General features: G+C 41.1%; 1 protein-coding gene across 1 annotated transcript; it reads right to left on the bottom strand.

Moving 5' to 3' along the window:
- Nucleotides 1-1,963: 1,963 nt before the first annotated feature.
- Nucleotides 1,964-5,723, bottom strand: LOC145407766 (uncharacterized). The gene is made up of 2 exons (XM_080278637.1): nucleotides 5,647-5,723; nucleotides 1,964-2,744 (listed from the first exon to the last, which is right to left on the bottom strand). Exons 1-2 carry the CDS (start codon nucleotides 5,711-5,713, stop codon nucleotides 2,506-2,508), a joined length of 306 nt encoding a protein of 101 aa, XP_080134763.1. The 5' UTR covers nucleotides 5,714-5,723; the 3' UTR covers nucleotides 1,964-2,505.
- Between the last annotated feature and the right edge of the window lie 13,682 nt (nucleotides 5,724-19,405).

Below are 19,405 nucleotides of genomic sequence, written 5' to 3'. Positions count from 1 at the left end.
GAAGTGGGTGGTTACTGTCCCCCTTGAGCAAGGGGACGGGTGAGTGCGTGTGTGAAGGTCACAGCCTTGCCCTTAGATCGGACTATATGAGCTCTCAGCTCCCTTCCGGGAGGGTAAAAGCTGACCATCACGACCATCAAGTGATCCTGACCGACCCGGTGAATTACACACACACACACACACACACACACACACAGGCAAAAACATTATCGCTCCGCCTTCTAAAGGCGGGCGATAATAACACTTAATCCGTGTGGGTCTCACTCTTAGACAAGTTTCCAAAGCTTCTACAAGACTATTTAAAGAATATACTCAACGATATTGGATGCTGATAGTGAGTGGCCTTGCTGTGTTGCTTTTGAGGATCACTGATTGTGAAATGTAGGTGAGGAAAAGAACTTGGGAGAATGGTGTTAACTGGGAGGAGGACAAAGTAATGACGAATATACGAGAGAGAGAGAGAGAGAGAGAGAGAGAGAGAGAGAGAGAGAGAGAGAGAGAGAGAGAGAGGTGGGGGGGATAAACTGGAATAGAAATGTAATCCTCAGTATGACCAAAAAGGAGTACTGAACCCTACTCTGGATGATGATGATGACGATACAAAGGATAATAATAGACGACAAAATTATTAATAGATGAAAAAAAAAAAAAAAAAAAAGCTCAGATGTTAAAATGGCCGCTACACCTACATGCAACTCATTTCATAATATCCTCATGGTCTAATTTGCTGTTAGGAGCGCACCCCCCTAATATATGGATATCATTAGCAATATTAATTCCAGTTAATTGAGGGTGCTGTGGGGTTAACCAGATGACTCCTGCGCAACGAAGAGGGCCGACACCAACTCCTGGGGACATTTCATCTGGACATCTTTATTACGGACATAGCATATCTAAGGTGTCCCTGAGTTTTCTTCTGACTAGGAACTCTAGCTTTGAGGATTAATAGTCGTATGCACGGGTCAGACTGGGATGAGAGAGAAAGAGAGAGAGAGAGAGAGAGAGAATTTGCTTTAACCCTAGAACAGTATACCTAATTGCTCCTATACACCATTAGTACATCTGGGTGTAACAGACCCACAAAAAAAAAAAATGTTTTATCTATTGATTCCTTGATTCTGCAACCTTTTTGGTTCAGTTTACTATGCAATAATGAATAAAGAATTAAAAATAACTTATTATATGTATTTTAAGCAAATTCCCGAGAAAATTTTTTTACAAAAAATTAGTGTCTGTTAGGGATGTGCGGATAGTATCGGTATCGGTATCGGCCTTTTTTTTGTAGTATCAGTATCGACAAGGTAAAAATATGGCCGATACTCCCATACTTTTCTGGTTTATTATGTGATTCAAGACACTCATGTTTCATGACACTGATAAACAGATGGTTATGATATTATATTACATTATAATAACATGTATTATGTAACATTATCATACATTAATATTATATATCGATTATTAAATTGCTCCTGCATTAACAAGACTCACTTTACCGGCATCAATCAAAATAAAGTCAAATAACTAAAATCAAAATAAAAAAAGTATCGGTATCGGCAAAGTACCGGCCATTTGTTAGTATCGGAATATCGGTATCGGTATCGGCCAACATCCTGGTATCAGCACAGTATAATACCACACCAATCATTAATACCCACACCACACTACCACACTGGAAATACCACACTAGTCAGGAATACCCACACCACACCACCACACTGGAAATATCACACCAGTCAGTAATACTCACACCACACCACCACACAGTATACTACACCAATCAATAATAACCACACCACATCACCACACACGACAGTACCACACCAATCAATAATAGCCACACCACACCACCACACAGGATAATACCACACCAGTCAGTAACAATCACACCACACAGGATAATACCACACCAGTCAGTAATACCCGCACCACACCACACCACACAGGATAATGATAGATGGTATTTCACTCTCTCAACAATATATTTGGAGAGAGAGAGAGAGAGAGAGAGAGAGAGAGAGAGAGAGAGAGAGAGAGAGAGAGAGAGAGAGCATTTTTTTTTTTTTTTTTACCTTTTCATGTAATCCATATCACATCCAAGCGATATTATTAAGCACAGGAGGGAATTTTGGAACGAGGGATGAGGAGATACAGCCCTCATTAACCCGTTCATTTTGCAAGTCACGAAGAAGTGCTATGGGAGGGATGTAGAGCCGTAGCATTGTCTTGTTCTGCCACTGAGCTACGTGAAATAAGCTGCAAAAGGATGAAAATCTGGGCCAAGCTAAGGTGAAAGGACTATATTTGTCATTGTTTTTGTTGTTGATGGTTTCTAATTATTATTTTTGTTGTTTGTTTCTTGTTTTGTTTTGTTTTTGTAGTTGTTGTGGTGGTGGTGTTATTCTTGTTCTTTGTTCTTGTTTATTTGTCATTCTTGTTGTTCTGTTATTGTTTTTGTTGGTGTTCTTGTCGTTCTTGTTGAGGATAATGGAGCCGAGTTCTTGCTTACGACTGCCATACTGCGCGACGACCACTGGGGGCTTCACGACGACCTTTACCACTACTCACACTGCCGATGCCGGGGTCACCTCGAGTCGTACTGGTCGTCTTCGTCTTCGTTGTGGTCGTGGTGGGCTCCCTGGAAGACATTCTCCTCGCCAAGGAACAGGCTACCTCGCAGTAACACGTGCCGTCTAAACGCCGGTAGCAGCAGGGCGGGGACCCACACCCGGGCTGGCTCTCACCTGTTGTGGTTAGCAAGAAAAACTAATAGCAGTAGTGATACTTATAATAATAGTAATAGTGATACTAATACTAGTAGTGGTTATCGTAATAATCAGAGCAATAGTGATAATAATAGTAGTGATAATGATAATAGTAATGATAATAATTAGTGATGATGATAGTAGTAGTGATAATAACAGTAGTAGTGACAATAATAGTAGTAGTGATGATAATAATAGTAGTAATAGAAGAAGTGATATTAATAATATTAGCTGTAATGATAATAAAAGTAGTAGTGATGATAATAAGTGATAATTATAACAGTAGTAGTGATAATAATAATAGTGCTGATAATAGTAGTAGTTATGATAATAATAGCAGTAGTGATGGTAACAATAGTAGTCGTGATAATATTAATGATAATAGTAGTAGAAATAATAATGATGATAACAGCAATAATAACAAGCCTTTACCAAAGACGTATCCCCATCATGCGGTAAAGAATATATAGATATGCACTAATAGTTATGCCAAATTCATATATATATATATATATATATATATATATATATATAAAGGGGCATAAACTAGGACTCGTACACCATCTTTACCCGTCCCGGCCCCGGAGGGGCTCGGATATTGGTAGGCTATTGTTTTCACTCGGCTTGTCTGTCTATTTCCCTGTCTGTCTGTCTGTTAACTTTACGTGAAAACCAGTGGTGCGATTTTGACTAGAACTACAGGGATGATGGGCTACGATCTTCTGAACACCTGATTAAATTTCGGGCCAAATTGGGCCAAGGCCCTGGCAGTAGGCCCCCAAAAAATGCAATACAAAAAAAGAGAAAATTTTTTCGCCACATTTTCAGATTCGTCACATCGACATGAAACCAAAACCTAATGGTGTATCTTTCAAATCCCTATAACATGCATCGTGACATCAGGGGGTCACCCCCCAGTAAGCGGTAGCAGGGTCAGTGTCAGGTAGGCTGAACCTAAAATTGCAAATGGGCTAAAAATCGACAGTTTTCATCCGATTTAATACATTTTATGTGATATCTTTGACTAGATATCCTGTTCTGTTTGTACGTCAGCACCAAAATGACTGCCGGGGACGGGTTTGCTGTGCGTTGGCACCGCTTCTTGTTCTTTAAGACGTTAAGATGCTCCAGCAAATAGTTTCCAAGACATAGCTACTTACAGATTAGTTTCCTTGTATGGATATAGCTCGTACAATACTTACAACGTAACAATTTCATATATAAGGACATAAACCAGGGTTTATACTCTATCTTTCTGTAAGATATGAAGAGAATCCATCAAGATGTTTCCAAAATATAACACTAGAAAACACTCAGAGAGCGCATACCTTGGTCAATACCATTGCCATTAAAAGGATCCCGATCCGTATTAGTGGATATAGGATCCTGATCCGCCACCATATTTAATCGGTTCGTTTTTGGTCCATGGCCCATCTTTCCATGAAGGTTCATTAAAATTCATTGCGAACTTCTGGAGATATTGTGCTGGATATTCTGGATACGGATCCGCCCCCAAATTTAATCATTCTTCCTTGGCCCGTGGCCCACCCTTCCACAATATATAATCATATTCCGCTCACAAACATTTTGAGTAATCCTGTTAACAGACAGACAGACAGACAGACAAACCAACCATCCAACGCGGGGTAAAACATAACCTCCTTGGCGGAGGTAACAAGACAGATTTTTCCTTATATGGTCATAGCTCGTGAAGTACAGACAATATGGCAATTTTACCTATACGGGCATCAACTACGACACATACTCTATCTTTCTGTGTGATAGGAAGCCAATCCACCTGGTAGTTTACGAGATACAGGCCCGGACGGAAAGACGGACGGACAGGGGCGATTCCTATATCCCCACCATATGGAATAATGGTGAGGATAATAATTGTGATAGTGATACAAATAAAAACAGTAGTAGTAGTAGTAATGATGCTGCTACTACTACTACTACTACTACTAATAGTAAAGTAAAGAAAAAGAAAGCGAAACCATCAAATATAAGAAGAAAAATGACACTGACAAAAAAAGAAATAAATTTGTGTGTGTGTGTGTGTGTGTGTGTGTGTGTGTGTGTGTAAATGCATGAAAAGAAGGAACACTATACATAACGTGTATTATTATTCTTAGTGGCATAGCAGACTTCGTAGCAGGTCTTCTTTAGCGATGTATCATTATTATTATTATTATTATTATTATTATTTATTATTATATTTTTGCATAATGAGTTATTTAAGAGGAGCCTGTGGAGTCACATGGAGAGACAGGCTGACAAATGAGGATATAAAGGAGCGTTGTGGTGTGGATGTGATAGGAAGCGTTAGGAGGAACACACTGAGGTGGTTTGGCCATGTGGAGAGGATGGAGGGTGAAAGACTGACGAAGAGAGTGTATGTGAGTGAGGTGGAGGGGGGAAGAGGGAGGGGGAGGCCGAGGATGAGATGGAGAGATGGGGTGGAGAGGTATATGAGAGAGGGGGGTGTGAGTTGGGAGAGGGGCAGTGAAATGGCGGGGGACAGGGCGACGTGGAGGCGATTTGTTTGTGGCCACCCCGAACGGGACTGAGGCGCCTGGCAATAGATAGATAGATTTTTGTATACATCTCTGCACTATTAAGCGTTATTTATATTGTTTGATAATGAAACAGGTTGCACTAATGTAAGAGCATATCGATGTGCTTGATCAAAATAAACCGCTGAGGAAAATGTGCAACGAAATCTCAGTTTAAAATTTCATATCAACATACGGTACGTTGCATCTACGACACGAGAGGGTATCGATGTGCGGAGAGAATAAATAGCTAGTGAAGAGCTATAACGAAATTCAAAAGACACTTGACATCACGCCTCTCAAAAAACCTTCATAAATTACCGTACCTGAACTCAAAGCATGAAGAACAGCCAGTAAAATGCAGAACAGAGCGAAAGGTGCCATTGCGTTCATCCACCTTGGTGTCAGGGTCCACACTGAATTCCCACACCCGCCACGCTTGTGGCGGCTGGCCCAGCAGCCACAAGCGTGGTAAGGGGGAGGAGCTAGTGACGTCATAATAGTTAGCCAATCAGGACACAGATGGAACTGTTCTATACTGAAATATAGGGAATTGTTGTCATTATTTATTCGATGTTAATAAAAGTATCAGGAATAAAACAAAAATTTACTCACCTCTATTTTTGAGATGTGTTTAGTCTACTAATAAACCTTAATAAGTCCCTAGGAAAAACCATTTTCAAACTGTGTTACTACAGAGCTCAATGGGGGTGAAGACACCTCTCTTTATACACACCGAAAAATTACTCCCTCATATTGAAAATTGTGTATATTATGAAGATGCAGCGGTTTGTGCCCCACTTGGACCCTATTAACGTATGAAAAGTGTGTGTGTGTGTGTGTGTGTGTGTGTGTGTGTAGCTTTGAGGGGTGTTATGAACGTGTGTATGTGTGTGTGTGTGTGTGTGTTGCCAGGTGAGAGAGAGGGAGGGATGGGAGGAAAAATAAACATAATTCTTCCATGTCCTTCTTCTTCCGTTAGATGCCCCCGTCCCCCATTTGCAGCTCTCTCTCCAGTGAAACGATAGATAGATGATGAAAATGGAGGTAGAGAGCAATCATCATGATTCTTTGTTTTCATCCTATTCGTCATTATCATCATCATCGTCTTCATCATCATCGTCATCATCATCATCGTCACCATCATCATCATCATCATCACAACCATTATCATCATCACAATCATCATCATCATCACAACTACATCTACCACAGGGACGAATATCTGTATTGGACCCGCCAGCCAGCTTGACCCAACAGACGGCACCCCCAGCCTCCACCTCCCCCCAGGGACTGTAGCTAGACCTGTCCCCACCATGAGACGGTTCAGTACCACGGTACTGACACTCCCTGGCTCCAGAGGGAACGAAATGGCGGCAGCTGGAACAAAAATGGCGTCAGCGGGAGCACAGGACCTAGAGTTGTTCCGAACGTGAAACTACTACTGCTACTACTACTACTACTACTACTACTACTACTACTACGGTACTACTACTACTACTACGGTACTACTACTACTACGGTACTACTACTACTACTACTACTACTGCCATTTTACAGTAGGAATTGAATGAAGAAAGTCGTAACACTGCAAAATAGACGATAATGAAGTGTGTCAATTGTGAGGAGAGTAAGTGTTGGTGGAATTCAGAGACAAGCACTTAACTCCACACACACCTTGTTTGTTACGATAGATAGATGGATATGTAGGTGGATGGATAGATAGATGGATGGATGAGTAGATGGATAGATACTCATCCCGCTGGGGCAGAGAACAGTTTAAGGATTTGAATTTCATAAATATCAGACTACTCATCTACCAGAAGACCCGCCGACATGTCGTAAAAATACCCCCGCTAATACCAGTACACCAGTCCTGTATGAGACAGTCCTAGTATGTATTCAGTATGGACGGTGGGTGTTAGCGCCGAAATGGTGACATGTAGAGGTGTACGGTGCGTAGGAGGACTACTGGGCCTTGCAAGCAGGCTGTGAAGCCTATGTCCAGAGGCGGTCACATTAAAAAAAAAAAATGTATGTGGATGGATAGACGGATGGATAGCTATAGAAATGGATAGATAGATATAGATAGATAGATGGATAGATAGATAAATGTAAAAATGGGTAGATGGATACATAGATCTTTTGTATTATTATTATTATTATTATTATTATTATTATTATTATTTTTTGGAAGGAATGGATTGCTGCTTCCTTCTCCCTTGCATTAAAAAAAAAAAGTATTTAGAAGTAGAGCTGGGCTGATAAAGAATATGAAAATTGAGAGTTTATTCGTAGATAGATAGATGGGCAGATAGATATAATGATGGAAGGATGAACAGATAGACAGATAGACATAAATATAATTTGACAGATAGACAGATAGATAAATAATTTGACAGTTAGATGAAGGTATAATGAATGAAAAAGATATATACATAGGTATCAAGACAGATACATCGATATACAGATAGATGAATAGATAGACAGAAAGATATAAACAGACACAGATTGATAAACGGACCTATAGATAAACAGATAAATTAACAGACAGACAAATAAACACATGTAAACAAGCACATAGATAAAGATAAACATTAAATCCATTTATTGTCTTTACTAATAATAAAAATAATAACACACACCAAAAATAAAAGACTATGAGTAGCAAATTATTATATATATATATATATATATATATATATATATATATATATATATATATATATATATATATATATATATATATATATATATATATATATATATATATATATATATATATATATATATATATATATAAAGAAATTTACGGATTGCAGAGTAATTAAACTTTTTTCGAAATTCAGTTTCGTTGATTACCTTTTTGACCAGGTGATTCCAGGTAACACAGATGGCTCCTTAACACCTCTTCCTAGGTGATTTATTTTGCATATTTCACTACTATTTTTGCTTTTACTATACATATCGTTTTTATATCTATTTGGTTTGCAAGGAATATATAAAAGAGGATATGGATGTGTAATATCCGCAATAATTCGCCACTGGAGGGGTGTTACGAGTTTTGACGGCCACTGGATAGTTGTGTGTGGGTTTGGGATGTGTACTGTAGGGTACGTGTGTGTGTGTGTGTAGGGTACGTGTGTGTGTGTGTGTGTGTCTGTGTGTCTGTGAGAGAGAGAGAGAGAGAGAGAGAGAGAGAGAGAGAGAGAGAGAGAGAGAGACAGACAGACAGAGAGACAGACAGACAGACAGACAGACGGACAGACAGACAGACAGACAGAATTTGTGTGAGTGTGTGTGTGTGTGTGTGTGTGTGTGTGTGTGTGTGTGTGTGTGTGTGTGTGTGTGTGTGTGTGTTGGGATTATTGACTGTTTTCGATTTCTAGGTGACGATAAGAATTAGTGAAAGATGAGTTCTGGACAAATGTGGAAGCGTACATGGAAAAGTTTGAAAGGAATGAGAGTTTCTGAATGGAGATATCAATGGAAAAGTAGGGAATGTGAAGGTGAATGAAGTAGTTGGTGAGTGGGATGTGCCTGCAGAAGTGGATGAGAATGGCAGTGCTCTAGTGGACATTTGTGCCGGGAGGGGGTTGGTGATTGCCAATTCCCTCCTCAGGCAAGAAATGATCCACAGGTATATGTGGCGAGTGATGAGATGGGTGGGTGGTGAAGTGAATCAACGGGAGACAAAAACTGATTATGTGTGTGTGGATGAGAGAATGAGAAGGAATGTAATGGATGCAAGAACATATAGATGTTGGGGGTATAGACTTTCTGACCACCACTTGGTGGTGGTGAAAGTCATGGTTGAAATGAAGTGGAGGAATAGAAGATGGGAAGGACGGAGGATGTAGTTCTTACAAAGAGAGTAGAAAGATTACAAGAGGATGGAAATAAGACAGAATATAAGTAAGAAGTGGAGGTGCGATTGGGTTAATATGATTTGGAGCAGATGGGGGATGTGGTAGGTGTGTGCAAGATATTCACAGAGGAAATCTGTGCAGCATGTGAGATGGTGTGCGGGGTGAAGAGAAGATGAAAGGAAGTGCAAGGAACAGCATGATAGAATGAAAAGGTGAGACAGGCTGTGACACAAAAGAAGAAAGCATATAGTGAGTGGATAAAAAACACGGGTTTGGATGAAACTGAGAGACAGGAGACTTATATGTAGATAGGAAGAGAGAGGTAAAAAGATTAGTAAGAGAGTAACAAGAGAGTGGATGAGGAATTTGGAAGGAATTTATGTGTAAAGTGGAGAGAACGTAAGAAAATGTGCTGGAAAGGGGTAAAGAGAATTAGACAGGGTGCCACATCCCTGACACACCCACCACGCCCATCGGGCACAAAGCACTGGAATCTATCGCAGGGCACAAGGGTAGTAACTGAACCACCGGACAGTGCAACGGGACCTGCTTCACCGTCACTGAGGTCTTGAGGGTTGGCAGCGAAGACAGGAACAGCCATGAGCAACATACAGGCAGGCAGCGTGAGCACAGGCATGATGTAGCTATCTAAGAAGGCTTGGGTGTAAAGGAACAAGGGGGACGAATACCCTGAATGCACCAGTCGGAGCGGTACGTGGAAACCTGGTATTATATCCCTTTTGCTTCTAATGTTTCTCAGACTGCTCTCATATCTGTTTATGTGAGAATTCTTCCTCTCTCTCTCTCTCTCTTTTCCAAACTGCCCCCACAACTGCGTCTCAGGTCCTTATATACCTGAGCCAACCCTTGACCTCTGACCCCAGCCTTATTTCTGACGGCCGCTGCTGGTGTCAGACAAAGTCGCTATGCACAGCCAAAGTTTCATCCAAAGGGCATGAAATTTGACCCAGTTATAGATGTTCACCCCACCAAGGTTTTGGGAAGGGTGAAACCACTGAGGGTCGCACCTCATGGGGGAGGAGGCAGGCTTCGGGGCTTCCAGCGAAATTAAACATGGCAGCAGTTTGCAGCCTATGAACACATTTTTTTTTTTATGCTAACAAGAAGGAACCAAAGGTCAGGAGCCCACAAACCGTTCCTTCCAAGAAAAAACAAAAATAATACAACAGAGAACCAAATTCAAGACTCGTTCATTTCAATCTACACATTGTTAGGTGTTTATCCAGGTCACATATTAGGCAGGTGGGACCCCTCATGACGTCGCCTATGGGTGCGGTCCAGCCCCCAGGGGGGAGTGTGAGTTTTTACATAAAAAGCATGATATTCTCCAAAACGGTAAACCATTACTTGGGCCACATTTTAAGTAGCGTGAGACCCCCAAAGCGGCAGTTCCCAGTGGACGGGGAGGGGAGGGAAGGTGCCTGACCAAAGCCTTTATGCACGGTCATGGTCTTTAATTTAGGAACACGAAATATTATGTACTGGTAGACGATCACCCCGACAAGGTTTGAGGTGGAGTGAGATCTTGAAGGCCATCCTCATGGGGACAAGTAAGTAATTACATCTTTCCCCTTATTTCAGGGTTGGGTGCGGCTATCAAAGGTGTCACTGATGTTTTTCCTTCCCAAATTACTTCTTTCCCTTTATTGCAGGGTTGGGTACGGCTGTCAAAGGTGTCAGTTGTCTTTTTCCTCCATAGGGATGAAGCATATGGAGGGGATGCCAGAAGCTGACGAAGATTTAGAAAATTAAGGACATGAAGAAAAAAAAGAAAAAGAAGAAGAGAAGAGGAGGAGGAGGAGGAGGAAGAAGAAGAAGGATGGGTCAATTTACACTTCCGTCAAGGCACGAGTTCAGCTCCAAACCTTTATAAACTCGCCCTAGTCACGCAGAAGCTGCCTCGGACGGGCTGACGACGCGATGCAGGTCATTTTTTTTCTTTTTATGTGTCCGACTCTGGACATAGGCTTCACAGCCTGCTACCAAGGCCCAGTAGTCCTCCTACATACCATACACCTCTACATGTCACCACTTCGGCGCTAACACTCACCGTCCATATTGAATACATGCTAGGGCTGCCTCATACAGGACTGGTGTATTGGTATTAGCGGGGGTATTGTTACGACATGTCGGCGGGTCTTCTGGTAGATCAGGAAAGTCTGTTTTAATGAAATTCAAATCCTTAAATTGTTCCCTGCACCAGCGGGGATTTGAACCTGGGTCCGGTAGGACTGCAGGCCTTCTCTCTACCGATTGTGGTCAATAGCGAACGCACATATATTCCTGCGTTGTGGTTGGAAGAAGAGAGAAAAGGAAGAACGAAATAATGATGATGATGATGATGATGATGATGATGGTGAAGATGATGATGATGATGATGATGATGTTGATGATGATGCCAGCAGCAGCAACAACAACAACAATAATGATGATAAGAATGATAATACTTACAATAATAATAATAATAATAATAATAATAATAATGATAATAATAACAATAATAATAATAATAATAATAATAATGTGAATATGAATATGAATAATAATGATAATAATAATCTATCTATCTATCTATATACTGCCAGACTCCTTACTCCCGCAAGGGGTGGCCACAAACAAATCGCCTCCATGTCGCCCTGTCTAACTCCACTTCACTGCCATGTTCCCAGCTCACACTCCCCTCTCTCATTTACCTCTCCACTTCATCCCTTCATCTCATCCTCGGCCTCCCCCTCTCTCTCTCCCCCTCCGCCTCACTCACATACACTCTCCTCGTCAGTCTCTCATTCTCCATTCTCTCCATATGACCAAACCACCTCAATGTATTTCTCCTAACACTTCCTATCACATCCACATCCACACCACAAAGCTCCTTCACTTCCTCATTTGTCAGTCTGTCCCCCAGTGCGACTCCACATGTTCCTCTCAAATAACTCTATTTCCACTGCTCTCACTCTTGACTTGTGTCCCTGCAACAAGGTCCGAGCTTCACTTCTATTCCTAAGGGTTGGTATCACAATAATGTCATACAGTAATTTTTTCACTTCCATGCTCACTTCCCTGTTACTTATCACTGCTTTAAACGAACCAGCAATCTTTCTTCCTTGTTGTACCCATTCAACTACTTCACCCTCCAAACTTCCATCCTTAATCATCACACTACCCAAATACTTAAATGTGCTCATATTTTCCATTTCCTCCTCATCCAGCCTCACTATACATTCACTGACTTCATTTCTTTCGAAGACCATACCTTTACTCTTCCCTACATATTCACCTTTAGATTCCATTTCTCACACACTCTCCCAGACCCATTCACCATGCCTTGCAGCTTCCCTTCGTCTTCACTTAACAACACAGTATCATCTGCAAACAACAGTACAATGAGTTTCCACACATTGCCCTCTATCATTAGGGCCGCTCAAACATCCACTGCCCTACCTTGTATCACTTTTATAACCCCATCCAAAAACAGATTGAACAGCCATGGAGACATGACACATCCCCATTTCAGTCCAACATTAAATAAGAAAAATTCACTCAGTTCACTGTCCACACCCACTGCAACCTTCGTACCCTCATACATACTCTTCACTGCATTCAGTAACTTCCCACTTCCTCCATATAAGCTTAATACTTTCCACAGTCCCTGTCTACCCACCCTGTCATATGCTTTCTCCAAATCCATGAAGGCCACATATAACTTCTTTCTCTTCTCTAGAAACTTTTCCACTAAAGACCTAAAAATCAATATCTGGTCTACACAACTTCTTCCCTTCCTAAAATCTCCCTGTTCTTCTTCAACAAATTCCTCTGTTATTCCTTAACCCTAGATAGGTAACATGGGGTATCAGAAACCCCAGTTCCCGAAATTTAATTGTAAAAAATATGAGGGTAAGGTCTACAGATCTGTCCGTCTCATTACCTTCCTGCCTAGTGATGCTCTTCATGGGGATGATGGGGTCATAGCTGTACCCGGCTCTGATTTTGCTCTATAGAGCCATTGGGGTATGTGATACCCAAGGTTACCTATAATGTAACCACAGTTGTGCCCTCTTGTGATTTTTTTATTTTGATTTGCTTTCTTTCTCCTTTTTGTATACAGAAGGTTCCAACATCGGTCTACTGCAGGCCACCCAAGGAATCATGATATTACTTTTCAGTTTTGCAAGATTTAATTTTCAAGTTTGTATACTTTAAATTTAATTATTTTGTGTAAACTTTAAAAAATATTTTTTTTTCAATTAAACTTTAATTTTTCTGGTCCTATTTAAAGATAATGGGTTGAATTATTTGTGTATTGATCCATTTTGAAGTATCTCAAACGGATTTTTTTTTTCCCGTGGGGTACGTCATACCCCACGTTACCTAATATAGTAACAAAAAAAAGTTTACCTAGCCAGGATTAACTCTGTCAATAAGTATCCTACCATATACTTTTCCTTTTACACTAAAAAGACAAATTCCCCTATGATTACCAAACACCACTTGTTCCCCTTTTTCTATGTAGGGGAGGAGGTGGCTGAAGCGGTAGAGAGGTCGCTTGCAGTCCTAATGGACCCAGGATCGAATCCCGGCTGGGGCAGGGAACAGTTTAAGGATTTGAATTTCCTAAAAAAAGCAGACTTTCCTGATCTACCAAATGACCCGCCGACATGTCGTAAAAATACCCCCGCTAATACCAGTACACCAGTCCTGTATGAGACAGCCCTAGCATGTATTCAATATGGACGGTGGGTGTTAGCGCCAAAGTGGTGACATGTGGAGGTGTAGGACTACTGGGCCTTGGGATAGGCCACTGCCCCCAAGAAATAGGCCCTGAGCCTTTGCCCAGAGTCGGACACGTAAAAAAAAAAAAAAAAAAAGTATAGGTGGATAATTATACCTGACTTCCGATCCTCCGGGACTTTACCTTCATTCCAGGCCAATCTACACATCTTCCACATCCACAGCTACTGTCTCTACCCCATGCTTCAGCATTTAACCACACACTCCATCAGTTTCTTTGGCTTTCCCCATTTTGACTTTCTTCATTGCCTTCACAACTTTCATTCTCCTGATTTCTTCTTTTCTACTCACATCCCTCCTTCTCCCAGCCATACCCCAGCCACTTATACTCGCATGACTTTCATTCTTATTGTTTAACAATTCCTTAAAGAGTTCTCGCCATCTGCTCACTTTTTCTCCCTTCTCCACTAGTAATCTACCATTTTTGTTTTTCACTCCCTGCTGTAGGCAAAATAAATCATTAACCATCTATCTGTCTATCTATCTATCTATCTATCTATCTATCTATATAATACGAGGAAGAAGGAACCAAAGGCTGAGCCCGCAAAACAGTTCCTTCAAAAAAAAAAAAAAAAAATACAAAAGAGAGCCAAATTCAAGATCATTTCGAGATGCCTAGACACACTGTTTTTGAAAGACTGGAGAACATAGGAAGTAGGAAATATGGACAGGTGCTACGCACCCGTCGTAGAGGTGGATGGAGGCAAGCAGACGGTTCAAAGGAGCAGTGACCATTGAAGTAGTGACAGAAAAGGGATAAAGAGGCAACAGTGCAACGAAGAGACAGAGGTTGAAGGGAGCCAGTAAGAGGAGGAGAGTTGATGAGACGAAAAGCCTTTGACTCCACCCTATTGAGAAGGGCTGTTTGTGGGGAGCCTCCCCTCACATGAGAGCTGTACTCTGAACAAGGGCGAATAAAACCCCTGTATAAAGTCAACAACTGTGCATGGGTAAAGAAGGCAAGGAGTTGGAGTAGCACACGCAATCTCTTGGAAGCAAATTTTTCAAGAGATGCAATCTGATCTTTCCAAGATAAGTCCCGGGTGACTGAAACCGCAATCATGTCCAGGTATGATGCAGGATTCAGCTGGATATTATCAAACATTAGTGGGTACTCCTATGGAAGATATTCATGGATTGGTAGGTGTAAAAACTGAGTCTTTGATGCATTAAAAACAACAAGATTATTTTTACCCCATTCAGAGATAAGAGCCAAGTCAGACATTTGGTATGTCATAGCCTCATCCCTTGTTTCTTGAAGTAACTGCTGAGATGAACGTTAAGGAAACCGAATGGAAAGGTGAAGGGTGGAATCTTCAGCGTATGAGTGGATAGGGTTAGATGTACAGCTTAGATCATTCGTGAACAAAAGGAAGAGAGTTGGTGATAGGGCAGAGCCCTGAGGAACACCACCATTGACAGATCTAGGAGAAGGACGATGGCCGTCTACAAAACCAGCTTTAGAACGACCAGAAAGGAAGCTATAGATGAAGGCACAGATAGGACAGAAACCATAAGAGGGCAGTTTGGAAATTAGAGATTTATGCCAGACTCGATCGAAAGCCTTTGAGATGTCAAGTGCAATGGCAAAGCTTTCACCAAAGTCCCGAAAAGAGGATGACCAGGAGTCTGAAAGGAGACGCCAGTAGAGTGTCCCTGATGGAACCCATACTGATGATCAGAAAGAAGGTTGTGATAAGAAAGATGCTTTAAAATTTTTCTGTTAAGAATAGACTCGAAAATTTTTGAGACACAGGATGTTAAAGGAATTGGACGATAGTTAGAGGGGTAGGAATGGTCACCCATCTTTGGGACTGGCTGAATGAGAGCGAATCTCCAGCAAGAAGAAAAGGTACAAGCTGAAAGACAAAGGCAAAACAGTTTACCTAGGCAGGGTGTAAGCACAGAAGCACAGGTCTTGAGGACAACAGGAGGGACTCCATCAGGCCCATATGCCTTGCTAGTATTTAGGCCAGTGATGGCAGAAAATGCATCAGCTGAAGAAATTTTAATGTCAGCCATGAGGAAGCCAGAGGGGGGAAGGGATGGAGGCACAGCACCGGAATTGTCTAAGGTGGAATTAGAGGAGAAGGTCTGAGCGAAGAGTTCTGCTTTATCAGTAGATGAAAAAGCTATAGAGCCATCAGAGTAGAAAAGAGGAGTTAAGGATGATCAGGTAAAGTTGTTAGAAAGGTTTCTGGCATGGTGCCAGAAGGAGCGGGAAGAATTCGAGTTGGAGAGTTGAGAGCATTTTGTATGGATGAAATTATTTTTAGCTGAGTGAAGAACAGACTTAGCACGATGCCAGGCAGAAACATAAAAATGATGTGATTCGGGGGTTCGTTGGCTTTGATACCTTTCATAGGCCCTCTCCTATATGTTGCTGACAACATTAGAACAAGCATGATTAAATGAAGGCTTTCTTGCATTAGTCAAAGGATATGAGATAGGAATGTATACTTCCATACCCGAGAGAATAACCTCCTTAACGCGCAAGGCACACTTAGATGGCTCCTGGCCTTGGAAGCAATAATCATTCCAGGGTAAATCAGAGAAGTACTGCACGAGGGCCTCCGAATCCGCAGCTCCAAAGTGCCACAGACGACGTGTTTTTTGAGGGTCCACAGGCCGTACTGGAGCAATAGGACAGGTTAAGGTTATGATCGGAGGAGCCCGGTATATATACATATACTGTATATATATATATATATATATATATATATATATATATATATATATATATATATATATATATATATATATATAATCTCATCAGCCATTTGAGCGTCCACTGCAGGACCGGCCTATCCCGAAAGAAGTGGGGACGATACAGCCAATGTATATCTACTAAGTGGCTTAGGCTGTCTGGTAGAGACTGTATTAGGGTGAGAAGTGCTTGTAAGTGTAACTGTAGTGTTGGAGTGGCTTTGGATGTGTGTGTAGTCTGTGAACCAAGTGTAATCGGCCCTCGCAAGCAGACTGGGTGCAAGCATACTTTATAGTATGCGACACTGGTTTAACCACAGCACCCGTTGTGTCTGCAAATACAGTACGTAGCCGGGTGAACACTCCTAAAGTTTATTATCCTGGCGGGGCGCAAACCCTGGCTCACCCGTGTACGAAACGCACACTCTACCTCTGCACCACAGAGGCTATATATATATATATATATATATATATATATATATATATATATATATATATATATATATATATATAATTATTTATTCTGCCAACATCTATGCATTATGTGGGATACATTTATCAAAGAGTGTGAATAAGGCAGCGCTATACCGTGCTGCAATACTGAACATATATTTTTGTTTTCTTTATGACTGCCTTAACCTAATATGTTTACTAATGATAGTAGAGATAAAATTGAAGATAATGGAAAGAGCACGTCATTATAAAAAAAAATAATGTATATGTCGGCATCATAAAGTATATAAACACATTATATGCAGTGAAAAAGTCATTGCCTACTAGCTGGTAACATGTCTTAGTATACATAAACATACTTCAATAATTATTTCCTAATGATTTTTAAATACAATAATCTTTGCCAGTTTCTTTATTGCTTTAATACCAATGACTTCCTCTGTGATAAAGTCCTCATTGTGATGTGCCCTAATAACACTGTAGCACTGTGATACCAGCTTTATTAATGTGATGTGCCCTAATAACACTGTAGCACTGTGATACCAGCTTTATTAATGTGATGTGCCCTAATAACACTGTAGCACTGTGATACCAGCTTTATTAATGTGATGTGCCCTAATAACACTGTAGCACTGTGATACCACCTTTATTAATGTGATGTGCCCTAATAACACTGTAGCACTGTGATACCAGCTTTATTAATGTGATGTACCCTAATAACACTGTAGCACTGTGATACCAGCTTTATTAATGTGATGTGCCCTAATAACACTGTAGCACTGTGATACCAGCTTTATTAATGTGATGTACCCTAATAACACTGTAGCACTGTGATACCAGCTTTATTAATGTGATGTGGCCTAATAACACTGTAGCACTGTGATACCAGCTTTATTAATGTGATGTGCCCTAATAACACTGTAGCACTGTGATACCAGCTTTAGTAATTTGTGAACACGATTGTCCTCAGTGGCGGTGTCAAACGTATGGGTGTTTAGACAATCAAGTATTCTCTGTATCGCAACACTGTGTGAGATGCGTAACACAGCTGTGGAAGTAACGAGTGGCATAGGCTGAGGTTTGAAGAATTTCTACTTTTTTCTTTTTTTTTGCAAAATTTCAAAGCATTTCTCAGTTTCATGACAGATTTTACCTACACTTGCACCGAGGAGGCCTTCTCTGTTTGTCATGTCAGTAAAAGTGCTCTAATAAGTATTGCCTTTGAGAGGCGTCAACATCATCATCATCATCATCATCACCACCATCATCATCATCATTATGAACAACGTCATCATCATCATCATCACTACAATCATCAAGATCATGATAAAAAATCGAACACGTCATCATATTGAAAGGGTAACACACTGGACTTACTGTGCTATATGTAAGAAAAATGAAAAATATGCAAATAGTGAAAGGAATATACAGTATTATGCAGTGTAATTCGTTTCATAAATTATCGTTCAGTGTTGCAGAGTGCTAAACTGGAGAGAGAGAGAGAGAGAGAGAGAGAGAGAGAGAGAGAGAGAGGGGATGGGCGGGCGTTGTTTGATGAAGATAAAAGTGAAAAGATAAAGTGTGTGTGTGTGTGTGTGTGTGAGAGAGAGAGAGAGAGAGAGAGAGAGAGAGAGAGAGAGAGAGAGAGAGAGAGAGAGAGAGAGAGAGAGAGAGGATGGGCGGGCGTTGTTTGGTGGAGATAAAGAGAAAAGATAAAGTGTATGTGTGTGTGTGTGTGTGTGTGTGTGTGTGTGTGTGTGTGTGTGTGTGTGTGTGTGTGTGTGTGTGTGTTAAGTTCAAACAGCCATGGAAAGTGTACACGTAACAGACAGACACAAAAGATTGGAACAGAGGACGTGATATATTGGGAGAAAATGTTTTCTTTGGTTAAACCTAACTTGAAAGACGACGTGCTATTTTGGTAATAATAATAATAGTAATAATAATAATAATAATAATAATAATCTATCTATCTATCTATTGCCAGACGCCTCAATCCCGTTTGGGGTGGCCACAAACAAATCGCCTCCATGTCGCCCTGTCCCCCGCCATTTCACTCCCCTGCTTCCAACTCACACCCCCCTCTCTCATATACCTCTCCACCCCATCTCTCCATCTCATCCTCGGCCTCCCCCTCCCTCTTTCCCCCTCCACCTCACTCACATACACTCTCTTCGTCAGTCTTTCACCCTCCATCCTCTCCACATGGCCAAACCACTTCAGTGTGTTCCTCATAACGCTTCCTATC

The sequence above is a fragment of the Coenobita brevimanus genome, chromosome 74, assembly GCF_032717465.1.
Source record: "Coenobita brevimanus isolate Jiangsu-jjx chromosome 74, ASM3271746v2, whole genome shotgun sequence".
Lineage (NCBI taxonomy): Eukaryota > Metazoa > Arthropoda > Malacostraca > Decapoda > Coenobitidae > Coenobita > Coenobita brevimanus.
The sequence above is the reverse complement of the archived record's forward strand: the minus strand, read 5'-3'. Positions and strand labels throughout refer to the sequence as shown.

Bases quoted from the DNA above. Each gene is read 5' to 3' on its own strand.
- LOC145407766 (XM_080278637.1), bottom strand. From the start codon at position 5,713: ATGAACGCAATGGCACCTTTCGCTCTGTTCTGCATTTTACTGGCTGTT. The intron at 2,745-5,646 runs GTACGGTAATTT...TAACCACAACAG, and splicing joins TCTTCATGCTTTGAGTTCAG to GTGAGAGCCAGCCCGGGTGT.